The 20,252-nt window shown below is 39.6% G+C and overlaps 1 protein-coding gene across 2 annotated transcripts in view; it reads right to left on the bottom strand.

Moving 5' to 3' along the window:
• fgfrl1a (fibroblast growth factor receptor like 1a) overlaps nucleotides 1–20,048 on the bottom strand; it is an 83,445-nt gene extending 63,397 nt beyond the window's left edge. For both annotated transcript variants that reach the window (XM_059345835.1, XM_059345834.1), the window contains exons 1-2: nucleotides 19,388–20,048; nucleotides 17,749–17,846 (exon numbers count right to left, since the gene is read on the bottom strand). In XM_059345835.1, coding sequence (XP_059201818.1) covers nucleotides 17,749–17,809 — 61 coding nt within the window. In that variant the 5' untranslated portion in view covers nucleotides 17,810–17,846; nucleotides 19,388–20,048. The remainder of the gene's footprint in view (nucleotides 1–17,748; nucleotides 17,847–19,387) is intronic.
• Nucleotides 20,049–20,252: the final 204 nt, after the last annotated feature.

Genomic DNA, 20,252 nt, shown 5'->3' on the forward strand with positions numbered 1-20,252 from the left:
CCTGTCTCCTGTGATGACAGAGTGTCTCCATGTGACCTGACAAGGTTTGTTTTACATTACAGATTGTGTTATTTATCCATTTTATGTAGCTCAACTCTCGAAGCATATAACATTAGCAATAATAAGAAAGGACCACCTGATTACTTCGTTATTTAACTTAAGAGGGAATCGTTTTCGAACACTTTTAATGCTACTTTAGTTAGATAATAAATTATGATCAGGGGTTCGAACTTCCAGGGACATAGAGCATTACCTTACAGCTTGTTATCCAAGGGGACAAAAAAAAGTGAAAGGAGAAAGAAAAGGTGAGCGGGAAAAGCTGAATAAACAGGGTAAGCAGGCCAGCTTTGACCTGAAAGTAGGTCAAAGGCTACAAGAACTATTCCCGTTCAGTATGTATATTTGTGTGTGTGTGTGTGTGTGTGTGTGTGTGAGTGGCTGGTCAGTGTATGGAGGCCAGAGACTGGGTTACATTTAAGGGCAAAATAAGACCTGAGACAGACAGCGAGCAGACACTCTAATCCAGAGCCTCTTACCAAGGAGCTTCACAGTATACTCAGCACCTTCATCCTGAATCAGCAATGATTAAGTAGGGCTAGGCGATATATCGCTATAAAAGATATATTGATTGAGTTTAAAAAATGTCTTGCTTTATATATAAATGCTGCCCTTACTAGGGTTTGTCATATTTAGTTATTTGCTTAATTATCCTTTAATATATAAATATATCTTATTTCAGAAAAAGATTGGCCTATTTTATTTCATAGGCTATTTTTATTTAAGATATTTTTTTATTTAAATGTGAACTTTATGGACCTTTGATTTAAAAAAAAAAAAAAAAAGGTACTCCTGTTATTATACAGTATTTATGTTCACTTAAATAAATGTTTTCAATAAAACTACTTGTGACATGTCATGTTTGGCTTTTACTTTGACTGAACATTTGTTCTAACTTTTTATCGTATATTGATATTCAGCCTAAATATATCAGGATATGACTTTTGGTCCATATCGTTCAGCCCGATGATTAAGTATCACAATTTTATCAGAAATAAGTAACAAATGTGTATTTGTTTCAATAAATCTGCCAGCTGCAGAAGATAAATAACAAGTTGCAAGTTACAAGTTTAAAACAGCTTTTTTTCTACTTATGCACAAGCGTCAAAATATAAGACAATCATGACAAAATTATGTTTGATTCTAGTTTGGAAGACCAGATACAAGTTTTGCATTTAAGGTCTTATACAGTAGTTCGGTACTTATAGACTTGTATGTAAACAGCTTCACTGTTTCACTTTATCCAACCTTCACCAGTGCAGCAAAGTCAGGCTGCGAAGTCTCTCCCAGCAGCACAGCAGTGCAGTGTTGTGGTCGTATGTGAAGAATCTGAGGTCAGGTCAATTTACTTATTCGGTCAATGTCAGGTTGTAGTCACCAGCAGTGAACACAACTGCAGGCAGTGACCCTCTGGACCAATTAAACACACCCTTTATGGCAAAAAACTACATTTAGCTGTATTGATCTAAAGCCACAGTAAATACATCTGTTCCTAGAGTAAAGTGTACTGTGTGTGTGTGTCTGCAGAGCGACTCGTGCCTTAAAGATAAGGCAAGACATAGTTGCTGCAAGATAAGAAATAGTTAACGCTCTTGAGTGTGTGTGAATGTTTTGTGCGTGTGTGTGTGTGAAGCAAAGCAAAGCGGTGTCCTCGACCTGTTTTTTATCAGCATTTTGGAGGCAGACGCTGTTACTCATTAACAGCAGTGAACACACACACACACACACACACACACACACACACACACACACACACACACACACACACACACACACACACACACACACACACACACACACACTATTTGCTGTAAGGGAGCTTTTTATATTGACATTAGATGTATAAAAAAGGAGATAGAGTGCGATGGCGACAGAGAGAGCGAGAGAGAGAGAGACAGAGAGAGAGAGAGACAGAGAGAGAGAGACAGAGAGAGAGAGAGAGAGACTGGTTTTATAAACATCTCAGGTGGCGGATTTGACTTCCTTGCAGTTAGATAATTGCAGATAAGATAAAGAGCGTTGAATTCAAGTAGTAGAAGGTCAAGTAGGTGACCCTGGAAGGCTAAAACAGCAATTTTGCTAACTCAAATCTATCAAGTTACAAATAAGAGATATAAGTCACAAAAAATTGCAAAAAGATGGCGCACATGATGACATAAGTTAAACAGCACCGGTTGAACCATAAACAATGAAAAACAAGCTGGAAATGTTGCTATCATTGTGTTTATCAGACCACAGCTGAAACAAGAATTAGTGAGCACACTCTGCCTCACTCCCTGACACTATGAGTCTTTGCTGGGAGAGAAAAGGATACAGATACTTAAATTTAAATGTTTTCAAGTTGCTACAGTGGCTAATTTTGTTGGAAACACTGCACAGGCTTCATGTAAGTCATCATGTCGCATTTTGGTTTTATTAATTAAACAACTTTTTTGTATTATCTTCAGAATTTTTGAAATTGTGGCATTTTCCTCATATTTTTATGTGCACATTGGGAGTGTGCAAAAAAAAAAAAACAGGTAGAAGAAAATATACCCATAGTGACAGAAGTATAACCTGTTTGGTTTTCCCATATTGCAACAGGTCAATTTACACCTTTACAACAAAGATGAGGAGAATTAACTTAATTTCAAACGAACAAACAGAACCTAACCACACACTCAGGCTGCATGTGATAATTCAGTATTCATCTCTTCTTCTACCTCCTTCTTCCACCTGTGTGTGTTTTCTGCTTCACTAGGTGGAGAGTCAGACATTCCAAGCATGCACATAACACATAACACACACACACACACATTCCACACCAATCCTCAGCCGTGACTAAGTTCATTTGTTCAGCTCAGGTCACTGTCTCATTCTAGGCTCCTGTCGGTGTGTGTGTGTGTGTGTGTGTGTGTGTGTGAGAAAGAGAGAGAGCGAGAGAGAGAGAGAGAGAGAGAGGAGGGATTAGGTGTGTGTGATGCATGTTCTAACCTACATTTTTTTTTCCCAAATCTCACCATGATGATTGACATCTTAATGTCTGACAGAGTCTTAAAAGGGAATAAAACTGCCAAATAAAGAGGTCAAATAGATGAAAATGTAACAATCCTACTGACGAGAAACAGAAACATCTCTGTCATTTTCTCAGCTAACATGGCATCGAAAGTGCACTGACCATTGGACTTACACTAGGATCAAAACCTTACAATGCTTTTTGGGAAACATGGCCAAGTGTAACAAAGTAAAAATGTTTGTCCTGCTCGTATCCACGGGTTGAATCACTCCTGCAAACTAAATGTGTGAATGTGTTGTTTGCTGTGACGCACAGGGCGAGCTACGAACAGAGCCGGAGACGTGATGACTGACAGTGGACACTCTCTCTCTCTCTCTCACACACACACACACACACACACACACACACACACACACACACTCCCAGAATAACACCTGAAATCAATCAGTCATCATGTCACTTGTAGCCGTCAGTGTGGACTAATCTCTCTGTCTGCCTCTCTCGTGTTTTCTTCGTCTCTTGTTCATGTTTTCCTCTCATGAGTCCCTATGTATGTGAGTGTGTCATGAATACAGTGGGAAACACAGAACACACTACTTGATCCTCCTGTTTTTCCTCTATATACCACTGGCACACCGTTGGAGTCTAATGCTTAAGCTGCCAAGTGGTGCGTTTAGATAGAAGTCAAGTAGGAGAGTAAAAGAAACAGCAACAGAAAAAGTAAGACAGAATTGAGAATTTTCAATTATTATTAATTTATTAATTTTTATCACCAAAAAGTAGTATTATTGAGCTGAATAATGTTTATTTGTTGATCATATATTTTGACAAGCTAAAGGATAATGTATTCCTTTACAGCTGCTTCTTCAGATAAATAAATCATATTACTGTATTTTCTGAAAAATGCATTGCCACAAAGATGAAGAAAGGCCTGCTTTTGCTAGCTCAAGAAAAGCTGTACTGTAGATAAATGGATTTCACCAGGCAGTAATGAACAAATGAAAACACCCACATAAACTAAAAGTTCTTCAGACTTGTACTGAAGGACAAAACACAAAACAGTGTATATGTAAACCACTGAGAGCTGCATACACTCAGCTTCTCAACTAAAAGTTGTAACTGTGCCTAAAGCTGCAGAACTAAACTCCTAAAGCTTTCTTTCCCCCCACCACATCTCCCTGCCTTCCCTAAATCTGCGACAACACAACAGTTAAATCCCAGAAAGCAGCCCGTAAGTACCTTTGTTAATTACTTGTGGAAGAATAGGCCTGTTGTGTCCCCGTGTGATAATGGTGCCAGCACAACAGAGGGATTACCTCGGGATAATACGTACGCTGAGCTGACCAATGTGATGAAGGGCCATGTAGTGGGAAATAATTAACACAGTTAACTGGTCTGCAGGCTTTTCGGCCAGACGTCAGCACTGTGCGGTTACTGGCAGGAGATTAATGTCCAGGGTTGTTTCACTGCGGCTGTAACCAATATCTTTCTACACAGATCTGCTCAATGTTTTGCTTGTTACTTTGGGAAAAAATGCAAGAAATGCCACTGGTGCGATTCTCTGCTGCTTTTCAAATTGCTATCACCAATCAACACACTGTCTTCTTTGGCTGCATGTGAAGTCCTGAAATAGTTGTAGCACACTGTGTCAGAACACACTGTCTAAGTTTCGAGGTTATGAACTTTTGGCTTCTGTCTGTGACCACACGTTCTAGCTGCGTGTTGACATTTTTGTTGCATAAATACATTTCAAAGTCAAGTCAAATCAGTTTTATATACATAATCAAACCTTCACGAATCACAAATAATCACAAATGTGTTTCAAAAGGGCTGTTGACACTTGATTCAGATGAGTAATAACTCCCAGAACAAACCCTTTGAAACGGTGAAAGGGAATTAACTTCAGGATGAGCAACAGGGGGAATCCCTCTTCCAGGATGGACACATAAGCAACAGATGTACAAAATAATTCACAATCTTAAAAGTCAGGCACACTGTCTTCAAAACAAATTCACTATCTTCACGTCCACGTTTCATAGATTAAGTGCAGCAGTTTTGGTTATTGTTGATTTGAATCAAAACCTACAACTTTTTTAATCTAAAAACAACTGTTTTTACAGACAGATTGGACATGTTCAAGGCCAAGCCACACATTTACGGTTCCCAGCACAATTTATGTTAAGCTAAATCCAAACATAAAGACAGAAAAAAAGACTAAAATGGCCACCTCCTCACACACCTTTCCAACACTGGAAAGAGAGATGGGTCCAACAATAGCTTTAAAATCAGTTGAAACTGCAGAGTTCATGTTTTATTTGCTCTGGAAGATGCATCTGGTCACCCTCCTATTTTCAGAAGGATTCCACCCAACAGAGCACTCAATCACAATCTCATATGAAGGGAGTTTGACTTACAAAACTCAAATCAAACAGTCATGCAGCGCTGACACAACACTGATCAAATTTGAATCAATATTATTTTCTTTTTTTGCCTATTTCTCACCTCAAATGTTTTCAGAAAAACATTTAGTGACTCAGAGAAAGATTGTGACCAAACTGCCATGTTTTTCCTGCTTTAAAACAGACCGAGCACCGCCCCAACTTGCATGTGTCACTCACCGATGATGCGTCACATGCTTTACGATTGGTTGGGGGCACATTTCGGTTGTAGGTCTATTCAGAGGCATTTTTGCCTGTGCACCCCTTGGAAACTGAAAATGAACAGAGACATTCCAGATGACTAGATGCTTGTTTACAGAACCAACACACTTGCTTCATGTATTGATTGGTGAGCTGTGACGAGGTGAGGGTTTAATTTCTCTTTAAACAATTTCTGTCACTATTTAATACCTTCAGGAAAATGTGCATCTAGGGGTGTGCCATATCGTATCATTCACAATTATACCGGTATTTTTTTTTTTATGAGTAAAATGGATATCATGGTATTGGCAACATTCCTACTTCTTGAGTAGTGGCGTAAGGGTTTCCCATTAATTACCTAGACTGTGATGGTGTATCAGTGTATATGATGGAAGAATGGCATTAGAATGTGTGAGAGGCACCAAATTTGGGCTTTTATGAAAAAAACTTCTCCAGGGTGGCATGCCCCCATGACACCCCTAGCCAGCTATTCCTCCACACCGTCTTGCTGCTCCATGTCCTAGTGGAAAGCATGTTGACTGTGAAAAATGTTGTGTGAGGTGTTTGCTCACATTTAGCTCTCACAATGGACGAGATTGAGGCATTTTACTTAAAAATGTACAAAATTTTCACGCAATGCAAGTCGAATATTGGTGGCAAATGATGTCAAAACAGGGAAACCTGACGAATGCATTAATGTAAATCTTGGAAGTTTTGAACTCTATGATGTCAAACTAATTCAATGTCAAGACAAATGTATTTGTTTGGCCACCGAGTCACAGTCACCAGTGTATATATCCCCTCCAGAGTTCCCATCTTGCCGAGCCCACCCCCACATCTCTCACACTCCTCTCACATTCCCCCTGCAGTATGGATTCCACATCGACAGCTGGCACTGCAACGAGAAAGACGAGTACATTCGGGTCCCCTCAAGTGTGGTGGTTTTTTTAACTTGTGCCATGTTTGGCTGTTTTTTGTCTTCACACAAGACACGCCACAACAAAGAAAACCATCTCAGAACTGTTGTGATCCGAAAATACTACTGCTTTTATAGAAGGCAGTGAAAAAAACAATACAGACACTGATTAATTAGTGCAACATGCTAAGTGCAAAATTATGCAAAGACTGCCATGAATAAGAGCTCAACAGAACGAGCACAATATGTCATAGATGGGATCTACAGCAACAGCTTACAAAAAGTACTTCCTAAAGCCATCCGCCTTAACATCCTGCCCCTGATCAGCCTCCATTTCCTGAGGTCAAAGGTCATCTGTATGTCTGATAAACAGCAGAGGAGAGAGAGCGCAGCTGACTGCCAATAACATGTCAATCATATTTGAGACAGAGGTCATAAATAAGGGTGGTATGTTTGGTTTATGGCAGTCTTTGTGTCTATGACAGTGACACACACACACACACACACACACACACACACACACACACAGTTGCCCTGAGTGCTGTATCTGCCTGGTACAGTCTGACAACAAGACTGAAGCCAAAAGAAAACAAGAGTCTGTGTCTCCTGTCCCAGCGATCACCTTTCAACATCTCATTTGTAACGCCATCAGGACTAACAGCTGGAGACTGTGTGCATGTGTGTGTGTGTGTGTGTTCCTGGGGTAGATGGAGGTTAAAGGGGCCAGAAAAAGTCTGCTTGAAAGGTAGACAAGGGAGAGAGAAACCAGCAGAGACAAAGAAAGTGGCAGAAGAATTAAAATGTCAGAGAAGGAGATAGAAAGTGACAGAGAGAAAAGACAGATCAGAGACAGAAGACAGTAGAGACAATTAGCTGAAAGACACTCATAAAGAACTACCTGTGGAAAGTTTTTTTCACAGGTAAAATGTCAATGCTTGGTAAAGAGAACCATGGTTTCTGCACGGTTAGATAGGGTAAATGGTCATTATGTGGTCACAATTATCCTAAATTGATGAATTGAATAATTTCTTCTATCTGGCTACTACTGTCCAGACTAAATCTCATTTGGTTTAATTAGGTGTGTCTCCTTTAATTTAAATAATGCATTAGCGTTAACAACTGAAACTCCAATGTCCAAAAAATGAATGTAATGAACCATAATAAAACATCCTGCCAACGCACCACCAAATGTCATAAAACATGTTAAACATATGTAAACACACGTTTTGTGCTTTGGAAAGATATCAACTGATAAAGGGCTGTGGGCATTCGAAACTGATGTCATGGTTTTAAGATTGATCTCTGATTAAATTTAGATCAAAGACTATTGAAAAGCCAGTGATTTGAGTAAATGTACAGCTGCTTTACTGATATGAATTGTTCATTGAAAATGATTGCAAATACTGCATGTTTAAAGCTCAAAACTTTTGAAGAATATCTTAAAATCTCTGCTACATCTGGACGAAAACACAAAAATTTAAGGCAGTATCTTGATACTACTGAATGTATTATTGAATGTTTAGTAGTTCTGCTGTTGACTTACATGTCAATGAGCCTATTGAACAGAGACAGAGTGAGAGACAAAGAGGAGATAAAGGAGTGAAAGCAGAGTGTGTGTTGTCCTGTGGGGTTCCTGGTGTGTTATTACAGTCTCCTCTGGTGCTGGCATGTGCTTTCTCTGACCCTACCTCACACACACACACACACAGGCAGAAACCCACACACACACACACACACTCTCCCTGACCCCTCCCTGATCCACTGGGTGACCTTTGACCCGCAGTGCTGTAGCATTGACCAAACATACCCCAACTCCACTGAGACCACAATACAGCACTGTGGCGCCTCGGCCCACACAATACTGCACTGTGGAGGAGAGAGACAGAAGCTGGTAGAAAGAAAGAAAAGAACAGAGAGAAACTTCATCCTCCTTTATGGTACCTGCTACAACACATTTCTATGAAAATAACTGCAAAACCACATGTCGTGTTAACAAAGTTCATGATTGTTTTGTGAAAAATGTTAAGAAAGCACAAGACAAGACGAAGTGAAAAAGAGTCAAATTATTCCAAGGAACATAAATAAAAAGGTACCTGTACATGTTCTCTATCCTCTGAAAATTGGCCAGATATTGCAGAATATCATTTTTTTTTCAGCCTTATATACTTACGTCGTCATAAGGTGAAAACTGTATGCAAAGGGGTCATTGTTCTTTCACATTTATCCTTTTGTCCCTCACTATTTCTCTCCACAAAGCCTTCTTTTGCTATCTTATCTCCTCCTGTTGCTCCTCTCTCTGCAGCACCCCCCTCCATAAACACACATCACATCTTCACATCACAGCGACACGCCGTCAGCCCCCATTGAGAGCGTCCAGACAGCCCCATTACTACCCCGCCATTAGCAAAGTCAAAGCAAACATTGACTTTATCTAAATGTGGGCTAATAGCCTTTAACATTAACAGGCCCAGTAAAACTCTGACAAGGAGAGCAGTGGTTGCAGAACTGGGGAGTGGAGGCCCCTAAAGGTCATCGCAAATGGCTTCATGTCAGTGTTGGTTAATTTCATTCAAAGCACAAAATACAAACTGTGATATATGTAGCCTAAATGAAAAATGTTGTGTCTTGATTGATTTCTTACTAGAATAAAGGCTGAAATTCCCACTGAAACATCTCACTCTAGACACAAATATCTCAAAGACAGACAATATAAGAAAAAATAGGTTAGTTTGTTTTTTTTAAGTGACAATCATTCTTAAAATTTCCCACTGGGACTTTTCTCTGGCAGCCAAGAGCTCTGCTTATCCAAACAGCCAGCAAGAAGACAACATTTGGCCCCGACATTAGGATTTAACAAGAGGAACTGAAAGAGTCATTTGTGTCCTTTGAAGCTTCCCTTTGTCTCTTAATCACCATGTAATCAACAAACTCACACATGCATTCAGTGTTGCTGCTTTTCCCTTATTGAAAATACAAAATGATCACAGTGACTGATTAGAAATAATACATTAAGATGTATGATATAGTCACCAAAAAAATACTTATTTTTGGGCACCTAAAACTGGGTCGTAGACAGAAAAAAGTTCTGGTGCATTATTTTGGTCTCATGCATGAGAAAATGCACTTTAAAATGCTTATCTGTGAATGCAGATGAGGAATTTCCCCCATCTGGATCCAGAGCTTCTACTACAAACACTGAGGCTGGCAGGCAGATGCCCACCACAACCAGCAGGCCATATAATGGTTATCAGCATGTCAAATGGTATTTACGATAGTTAGCTGTGACCAAGGACGTGTTGCATGCTTAAAAAACAGGATTGGGGGGTGGAGGGGTGGATTTACTGACGTGAGTCTATAGAGTGTGTCGGTTTACAATGAGGTGAAGTTGTGTGTTTGAAGCATCTGTCTGTGGTATGCAGCTGTTTACTCTATGAGGAATCAAGATGCTCTCCTCCTCCTCCTTCTCCTCCTCCATTCTTCACATGAAGAGACAGGCAGACTAACACAACGTGTTTTATCACAAAGTGTAATAATATGGTTAATCAGTGCTGGACACATTGGCCCTCATTTATCAAACGAGCATACGTCAGAAAGTGAGCGTAAAGTGTGCGTAAGATCATTTCTACGCAAGTCTCGACATTTATCAATTCGGATGTGAACGGACGGTACGATCAGATCTCACATCTGCTCTCAGTTTGTGTACGCAAATTTGAGTCAGTGTGAAGTGCACATGTCTGAGTCGGAGAATTGATCTATATATTGACTATAGTATCGATGCCTGGAGCTGATTAAAATCTGTGGTGTTTTGATTTTTAATAGTGACAAAGCAAAACATTGTTTAGGCTACATCATTTATCATTAAAACATAATCCGAAATAAATACATCCTGCGATCGTGAAATTCTTTAACCAGAATACTAGCCGAGGCTCTTAAATGTTGTTGTCTTCTGCTGTTTACTGTTATCCAGCTCCGACAGCGGCTCGTCAGCGTCTCCTTCACCAGCGGTGCTGCCCGAATAGAAACATTTCCAATCAGCGCCGTCACACGCTCCTCTGACTAGGACATCATTCATAATAATATCTCTCCATCATAATAATAGCAATATTTGGATATTATATAGATTATTAGTCTTTATATATCACGATGTAAAAATGAATTACTCAGACCTCGCCAGGAGTTTAATGGTCCGCTACTCTGCTGACAGCACCACTGATTTCCTTCCTTTTCACTTTTTATGCTGCCAAACAAAACCAGTTTGTTGTGTTGCAGCTGTTGGACGTCAGCATTTCACTTTCTGCCTCTGAGAAATTCCTCTTCTTTTTGAATTAAAACTTACTTTAAAACATTGTTTACCTCCTTCAACCCAAAAGCTGTGGAAACTTTTAAGTCTGTGCTCCAAATGTAAAATATTCACTGAACTTGTTTGAGTTTATAACTATAAGTACTTTTATTTCATAAACCTCTGTTGCTGCGTATTTCTGTAATATGTCTATATTGCCCCTGTTGTTATTTGTAATGGTGCACTTTGCTAATAAAGTTGACTTTAGGCGGGATCCTCTTTTTGGCCGTATTGCGTCCTTTGGTGCCGTAAACTCTGAAGGCGAGTCTTCTGAATCGTGTATATATTAGGGCGTGACATTTAAATGACGCTCGTTTCGAGCCCCCACATTTATCAACAGCTGATCATTCTTACGCTGTTATTGGAGAGATACGAATGTTTGATAAATCTCACGTAACCCACAGAACCCTGTCGTGAGACGAAATATACACTCAGATCTGCACTCGTTTCTATGTTCGTTTGATAAATGAGGGCCAGTGTGTGGGAAAACACACATGTGGGTGTAGTTTAAACATAAAATGACATGATTCTTTAAAGAGTAACTCTTTTTATTCATTGGTCACCTATAACACCGTGTTAGCTGTTAGATGGTCTTTGTAACCGAGGCTCCAAACTGAAATACTGAAGGAGCAAATATTATCATCAAATCTCAATATTCAGGGATAGAGGCCTTCATAATAACTTATCAGTAGATCGCTCCTCTCTCCGCATGTAGCTGAAGTCGATATATATATTGTGATTTACTGATTTATAGAAAAACAATCTGGCACTGTTTTCCCAGCTGATTTAGGTAATTTTCTGGTTCCAACAAGGATTGGATTTTTGACAAATTTCTAACTCTATATAGATCCACTAACCAGGGAAATAAGTTGCTCATGATACAATGCTATATTCTTAACACAATTATAATTTGGCCGTCCTGTAGCTTCCCTTGGTAGAGCATGAATCCCACGTACAAAGGCTGAACTCTTGCATACTGTGGGTGCAGAAAAAGTCACTGAAAACCTAACATGCAGTAGCTGCAGTTAGCTGCCGGAGACAGCCACAAGTTGAGGCCCAGCTGATTTTCATCTGTGCAGCTTTGGGTTCAAAATCTGATTGTAGATGTGTTTGTTTTTTTAGAGCTTCAATGTTGTATAAATGTATAATCAACAAAGATTGTATAGTTTTAAATGTGTGGTGTCAAAGAAATATCTTAGTAGCCCTTCTTTTGACAACCTTAGTTGCAGAGCTTTATTATACACAAAATGTGTATATGTGTAATCACATTTATAATGCCTGCAGCACTAATATTGTCTAAAGACGAGGGGTTGTGATTTCAAAACTTAGAGAAGTCTCCTTTTGAACAAAGGGAAATTATTTCTCTGACTTTTGCCTTCGACGACACTTTCACTCCCCTCTGTCGGGTCCATAAAGCTTTTCCTTCCACCTTCCACTGAAAGATAAGAAAAATACTCCTAAATTTCCTAAACATGTGTGTGGAACATAAGTGGAAGAAAAATATCTGTCTTCATATCGAGTCGTCTCTTACTTTTCTACTAAAGTTTAAAGTCCTAGCAGTTACCCGGCGCTTGAGTCTCTGATGACTGTGTGCCTCCTTCTCCAGCCCTTCTTACCAAACCGCAATTCTCTCCTACTCATCATTGTCAGTGTTTGCATGCTAATTACATTCCTCAGTAATGAGTGTGTGGGACGGGAGGTTTTCAAGTGATTGTGGGCCGTGTGTGTGTGTGTCTGTGTGCGCTTACATGTGTAAAGTCATATTTATGGGCAGTGTCTTCTAGTTGTATACATTTTCAGCATCTGTGTATGCGGCTGTTTACACCGTCTGCAGCGACGATGCTCTCTTGTCTTTCTCTGCTGCTGCATGTGCGTCTCTGTTTTGGCAGCTTTGATACACTGAAGATGCATTTATAATGTGTTTGGGGCTCTTTACATATGGTATGACAACAAATTAACCCTCTCATCTGTGTCTTCTTCCTCTCCCTCCCTCTGGATAATGGGTGGTCTTTATGGCAAAATCACCCGGAATACATTAACTTGTTTAGACAGAACTGTGCATCAGGAAACGATGTACACAAACCCAAAGTCATCATCTAATTTCTTGGTATACCCTTAGTTTTCTGAGTGTGCTTCAAAGGATTGGGAGTGATGATGCAGACGAGTGTAATGGGACTCTGTAGGTCATTTCAACACAAAACATCACATGTTTAAGCAAATAAAGATAACATCTCTGCTGGAGTTACATCAGTAATCATATTCTCATTATCCTCCCTGTCCTGCTCCAGCTGTTTGGCCAAGAAGCATTTAACAGCTGGCTTCTGTAAATACCATCTGACATGTTGATAACCATCTGACAGACACGTGGCATTTCACATCACATGCACAATTAATGTATGTGTCTGTGTCTGTGTCTGTGTGGGGGGAGGCAAGCAGAAACACAGACATGCACTCACCAAAACACAAACGCCTGATCTTTTCATTGCATTTGTGCGTTTTTTGGTCCTTTCTTCCTTATCTGCCTTCCTGCTGCCTCATCTTCAGCCCAGAGAGAGCAACAGAGCTAACAGTTTATATAGGGTTTTCTAATAAAAATGCAACACCTGCTCTTGTGATATAGTAGTTTAGTTATTTTTTCTGATTTCAGCACAGAGTTCATCACACATCATCTGTTCAAGGACTGTCAGATGTTTGAAAATCCAACAATTATTTCTGTCTTTAGTGATTTTGGCTATCAGAAATTGTGTAATTTTGGCATTTGAAAAAGAAAAGGAGGTGCCTTTTAAACTCGCCAGCAGGTTGTGGGGTATAGAGGGCTTCAGCTTCTAGTATTGGCTCAGCTTGCTTGAAACCACAACTCCGGTGAACCAAATAAAGTACCAAATGGAAAACCAACACAGAGTGGTTCCAAACAAGTCTAGATGTTTGGTACCATGGAGTGGAAATGCAGCATACCTCCGTCTAAAGCTGCAGGTAGCCCAGAATGCATTGGCCTTCGGCTGGTCTTTGACCCCTGTATTCAAGCTCAATGTTGCAGCTAACAGGCGGAGAATGCTAATCTCTCAGCTGCTCAGTCTCATGCCCAGCCACACACACATATGGACACAGAGGCCCAGACACTGGTTCAAACAGCGTGGTTGTGTAAGCCTCTGGAGTGCAGTTTATGTGACTCTACATCTGCTGTAATAAGGGGGATAAATGTTGCGTCTTTATCTCTTTCTGTCCCTATCTCTTCATCTCTGTCTGCCTCCCGTTCTTTCTGTTAGCTACTGTTTTCCTTTCTTTTTCTCTCTTTGCCTGTCTGTATCTGTATATGTCCAACTTCTTATTTTTCGTCATTCCACCAACTCCAAGGACACCTGGAGGAAACTAACTACCAGTAACAATCTTTAAACTATTTGGCCTTCTGGTATCATTATTTCGTTCTCTGTTTTTCAGCTACAATAAGCCATACTGTACTTCGCAGTCATTTTAGTGCAGTTATCATTTCCTGCATTTATACAATAGCGTCCTAACATTAACTGTAACTAAACCTTGTGTGTGGAGGGGACTGCCCTTCCACAAAAGAGTTAATGTTTCAATTTTGCATCATGTCACAATGTGTCTTATGATATTTAGCATTTTATTGTTCATTGTTTATACAGTTGCCCGGAGTAACCCTCCTCCGGTATGCATATTTCTCTGGGACATCTCAGCAGTCACCAAGTCACTAATGAAACTGTTTCTCTGCGTCATTTCTTAGAGTGCAGCGGAGAATGCAACGAGGGTGGACCGTGAGAGGAAACATTGCCACGATTGTTTCTATTATATTTGTCAGCTGTTTAATAGAATTTTGTATTTCAAGGCTGGAAATTGGGACTAAAAGTTTATTTTTCTTTTCATTAGCCCATTTAATAAACCACAGTCATTTGCAGTGAGTGATCCAGCCCCACTTCTGGCTGGTAAAATATGATGTTATCAGCCTCGGTTTTGATTTATGCAATTAGCTTCAGTGTCTGCATATCTATATAAGGCTGTCTTATGTAGATGTTTAGTGTAAGGAGTTTAAGAGTTTATTCAGCGAGGCTAGTTCAGACTTGCTGTTGAAAGTTTCTGTTTTGTTCCTTGACACCTGTTGGTCAAGTGTCACTAGGAAATGTCCGTGACTACCATCTGCACATTAAAGTGGCTTGGACTGGTCAAAATTACAAAATATATTGTGAAAATTATATAAAAATGTCTATCATGTATACTTTTTAAATATTGTTTCTATTGCAATGTTGAAAAGCCATCAGCTGAAGTACATTACAGCAATATTTCTGATACTTAGACAACACTTTACAGTCTATGATTTGTGTGATTATTGAATTAGCAGAAACAATGCTATATTATGACATATATGATAATTGAGATATGAAATTACAAATACCGGGAAAGAGGACTTTTGCCATATTGTCCAGCCCTTTTAGTGGTGCGTGGTAGACTTCTGTGGTTGTGCTTGGTGACTGCCTCTCCAGCTAAAGGTCAAACTGTTTCATCAGGATCTTACGCATCTTTGTGTAACTGGTGGCAAAAAATGACTGTATCAAATCAAATCAAATCAAAATTACTTTATTCATCCCCGAGGGGAAATTCAGTTAGTCTGTTAGCTCTTCTGTAAAGCAGTGCTTTTTAAAAAATGCAACACAATCTTTATTATTTGTGTGAATTTTTTAAGAAAAAGCTGCAACACTTAAAAATATGTGAGGCCAAGAGGCTTTGCAATTGTTTGGTGGAAGACCATTTCAGGTGAAATCAGCTTTTAATTTGTCACAACATACCTGCAAGCATGTTTGACTGACTTGGTTTGTTTTATGTGTAAATGTCAAAACTGCCACAAACTAAATCCGGGGATAACCCTGCAAGTAAATGTTGCAAATTGGTTGAATTTGCCTCAAAAATTCCAAAATTCCAAAATCACAAGTTCATAACTCTTCTGTTGTGATAAACTTTACACTAAGATGAGATACAGACAGAAAACAGATGACATGCTGCGTTACTCAAGTTTGAAACCACAAATTCACAATTACACATGGTATGAACCTCAGACCACGAGGCCACCAAAACCCATCATCCCTCTCTCACACACACACGCACACACACATACACACGCATGCTCGCACGCACACACACACACCAGAAGTATGTAATTGTCTTTCAGTTGCCTCCTCGTAGTGTGAAATCGGCGTTTCACATGAAATAAAATAGATCACAAGTAATAAAAATAATTGGGCAAAAGTAGACACATTTTAATGTCTACAAACTCTTTCACAGCCGCTTCAGCTAGATATCTCATGTCTTAAGTCTCACAAGTTAAAGAAGAACTTCTGTTTCTGATAGGTTCATAATGGCGTTTGTCCTCTGTCCTCTCCATGCTCTCCTGTCCTCTCTCTCACACCCCCACCTATAATCTGTTTCCTTCCCTTGCCCATTTTCACTCCTCAATTCTTCCTCCCTAGCTGCTTTTCTCCTTTCCCTACTTCCCCTCTTTCCCTTTTGTCATTCATTATTACTCCAGTCTTCCTTAGGCCCCCTTTTCTCTCCTTCGCCCTATTTCTTCCCTCCCTTCCACCCCGACCCCCACCTCCTGCCTCTCTCTGCTGCCTGCCCTGGTTTCATTGACAGACTGCAGGCGGCGAGGGGGAGGAAATGCTGTAGCATTGCACAGCAAACATCCCTAATAGGCTAATCTAATCTCATCTCTTTGCGGTCTTTGGGCCTGTGTTTACTTTCGGCCCCGTGTCTGCACGCTGGCTCAGCCTCGCCTCGCTGAATGCAGCTTTGTTCCCGCTGAACTCATCATCGGTGTGATCTCAGGAACGGGCGCCAACTTCACGACCGTCTGCCCATAATGCCTGCAGGCTCCACATCTTTGTACAACTTTTTTTAGCTGCTGTTGTTGAAAGAAACAAGGTGGCATGCCAAATACTGAGGGTACTTCTGTGTATCTAACCCTGGGGTGGTTCAATTTTAATTTTAACTCTCCAAAATAAGCACCACACCACAAGTCTGAAACTCTGAGGCAAGTGCAAGATTATGACAGTCACTGAATAACTAGTGAAAGTCAAAGGTTCACTGACTATCTAAAGAGCAAAAGCATTTGTTGAGTTAAGTTCACCCAAGGACAAATGTCTGCAGATATTCCAAAGTCTGAGCAAATATATCAGCGCAAAATGAGCCAATGAACGATAACAGAGATGTTTCAAAAGCACAACATTTTTCAACAGGCACATTCGTAGTCCCAAAGTAGACGTGACAGAAAAAACTAAAAAGAGAGAGGAGTGAGTTCAATCCTGCTTCTGTCCTCTCAGCTTTATTGAGACAGTTGAAGCCTCAGTCAAAGAAGTCATAGCACCATGTTGTTTCACATAAATTGTCCTGAGGATGAAACAGCAAGGAGAGCTGCAACAACCAGTTGATTAACTATTCTGAAAATCAAAGTAGTCATGTTTGTCATTTTTCAAGCAAAAAAGCAAAATTTTTGCTGGTTTTCTGCATCCTAAATGTGAGAAATTGACTTTTTGTTGTCCTACATGAGAATAAACTGAAACTAAACTGGAAGTTTTTCACTATTTTCTGATATTTTATTGACAGGACAATTAATTGATACAAAAATGAGCAGATTAACGATAACAAAATGATCATTAGCTGCAGCCTCAGATGGCAAGGATGCAAAAAAAAGGTACTTTTTACCCACACAGCGATGTCAGCTGCAGACATTTATTGTGCGACTGGCATTGATGACTGAATCTCTGTGGAAATCTGTAGAGTTTCTGTTACTCACCTCTGGCAGCAGCGGACATTAGGACCACCTCCAGCAAAAGAAAGACCCAGAAAAGCTCCATTTAACTGTCCGGAAGAAGAACCTTCGACCTCTTTGATCTGAAAAGTAAAAGAAGAAGTTTCTCATCGAAGGATAACAGGTGATATATCTATATTAAGGAGATAGTGCGTGATTATTTCCCACCTTGAAGGTGCATTTTAATCTTTCGCATGACATCCTTGAATATAAATCAGCAATTAATCACAACTGCTGCATCGTCCACTGTCTGAGTCTGATTTATTCCAAAAATCCACCAGCCGCATTCATTATTTCACCACCTGACAGGGTTTTCTGATTAATTGCTGCCAAAATAGCTGCCAGCGGACAAGAGTTAAAACATAATTTACTACCAACTGGCTCACAGATGGTGAGCGTCCAAGTGAAAACATGCCTTGAATTTTAGACGAGACAAAAGAAGAAATAACAAGATTTTCCCTTAACAAAAGAAATAAAAGAACGCTTCTTTTAAACTAGTTTTCTCTATTTCTTACCTTTATTTCCTATGCAGATGTTTAAAACCTTCCAGGCTAAAGTTTGTAAAGGTTGACGTTCAACTTCATCTCCAAAGTTCAGTGAATTATTTTTTCTAAACCTTATTTGGATGTACAGAAGTAAAAATTAAATAAGGTATTCATCTGGACACTGTAATGTCTACAGTAATGCACAGGAGCAGAGATTTTCTGGGAAGTCAAAGTATTTTCCTCACAGATTTATTCTGTCCACCTGTCCATATGTCTCTCCTTACAGCGGTTTTCATCTTTCCGCCACATAAATTCTTCTGTGAACCTTATGAGATCTTATTTCAATACTTCACATGCTGTATCTTTGATCAGCATCTGTCAACCTCAGCGTCTCAGATCACCAGAAACAACTTTTAAAAAATTGCAGGATAATTGATTTAATTTGTGGCAATCAAGAGTAGATTTCCAGCCTAACAAAGTCAGGTCAAGTCATTTTTTTATTCCAATAAGTAGCGTACTTATCTTACAGGCAGAACAATCTTTATTCCCTGAATTTAAATCATAAAAAGCAGCTGAAAGTGACTGTAAATTAAAGAGTAAAGGTTTATTTAATAAGGAAGATGGAAGCCTGCAGTCTGGCATTGTTCAATAAAACTGGAGGTCTAATTAATTTAGATTTATCACTTGTTTAATAATAATAATTTCCATGCAAATAAATCAAGAATGTATCATTTACCTCTGTTCCCAAGCATTCATACAGTATGTAAAGTTCCCATTCCCTTAAATCATATTGTACTATACAAACGATGTGCTCTCTATAACTTCTTCATAAAAGTTTTATAAGAAAACTTTGCAAGTGCTGAAACATGTTATAAATGCTCTAACAGATATGGCAAACTTAACTTTAACTTCTGTAGATCAATGCGGTTCAAGATTATATAAGAATGTGTCATACATTTGACTCTAAATTAAACTTTTAGACTTTAGAAAGAATCAAAACTCTGTTGCCTTATAGGAAAAGAAAGACGTAAAAAAAGGTGATAATTCCCTATAAAGTGTGCGAGACAAGTATTAAGACGCGGTGGATACATTATATAAATATTACAGTGACCTTGGTTTATTAATAACGTCGGACTTACTGTAAAAAGTGATGAGATCTCCACAGTGTGTTAGGCTCTGGTGACCTGGTCCTACACCATGCCTTTCTCCAGGAAACAGTCCTTCACCTCCTCTGCGGTGGTTTTAATGATTGCGATGACTTAATCCGTGATTCAAAGCAGGAATAATTCAAAAACAGACGCGTCTGTCACCGAAACTCAAATCTGCAGTGAATGAAGTCGCGTTTAACAGAGTGTGCAAAGTCAGCAGCAACTTCGCGAAGGAAACGCATAAGAGGAAATGTAGATAAAATGTCTAAAATATATAAACTAAGGTCAAACACGTGAGGCTGTAGTATTTCTGAATGACAGTCCGCATGTAAAACGCTCGAGGGACACCCACCACTCACAGCACCGGGAAAAGAAAGGAAGAAAGAAAGAAAGACAAAAAATAGGAGACTTAATCTACATTCTCCGCCTGTTTCCGCATCTATTGACGCATCTATAAAATGAAAAACTGAATAACTGTATCCACATCGCCTCCAGCAGCGACTCGCCGTCCAAAATTTCAGCCGCAGGCGAGAAAACAAACTGCGTCGACCGACTGTCCGAGTACGGAACTTTCAGCCAATCAGAGGGCAGACCAATCAGAGCACGGACCAATCAGCGGCCAGGAACGTGCTGGACAAATTTGGAGCGGTTTAAAGGGGGAGGAGGGGGGATTATCTCAAATTAACTTAAATCATGTTATTAACAGAAATGGCCAGTGGTGGAATGTAACTAAGTACATTTACTCAAGCACTGTACTTTAGTACAATTTTGAGGTAAATGTACTTTACCAAAGTATTTCTATTTTATGTAACTCTATACTTCTACTCCACTACATTTAAAGGATTAGACATTTGTT

Source organism: Centropristis striata, chromosome 12 (assembly GCF_030273125.1).
Source record: "Centropristis striata isolate RG_2023a ecotype Rhode Island chromosome 12, C.striata_1.0, whole genome shotgun sequence".
Classification (NCBI taxonomy): Eukaryota; Metazoa; Chordata; class Actinopteri; order Perciformes; family Serranidae; genus Centropristis; species Centropristis striata.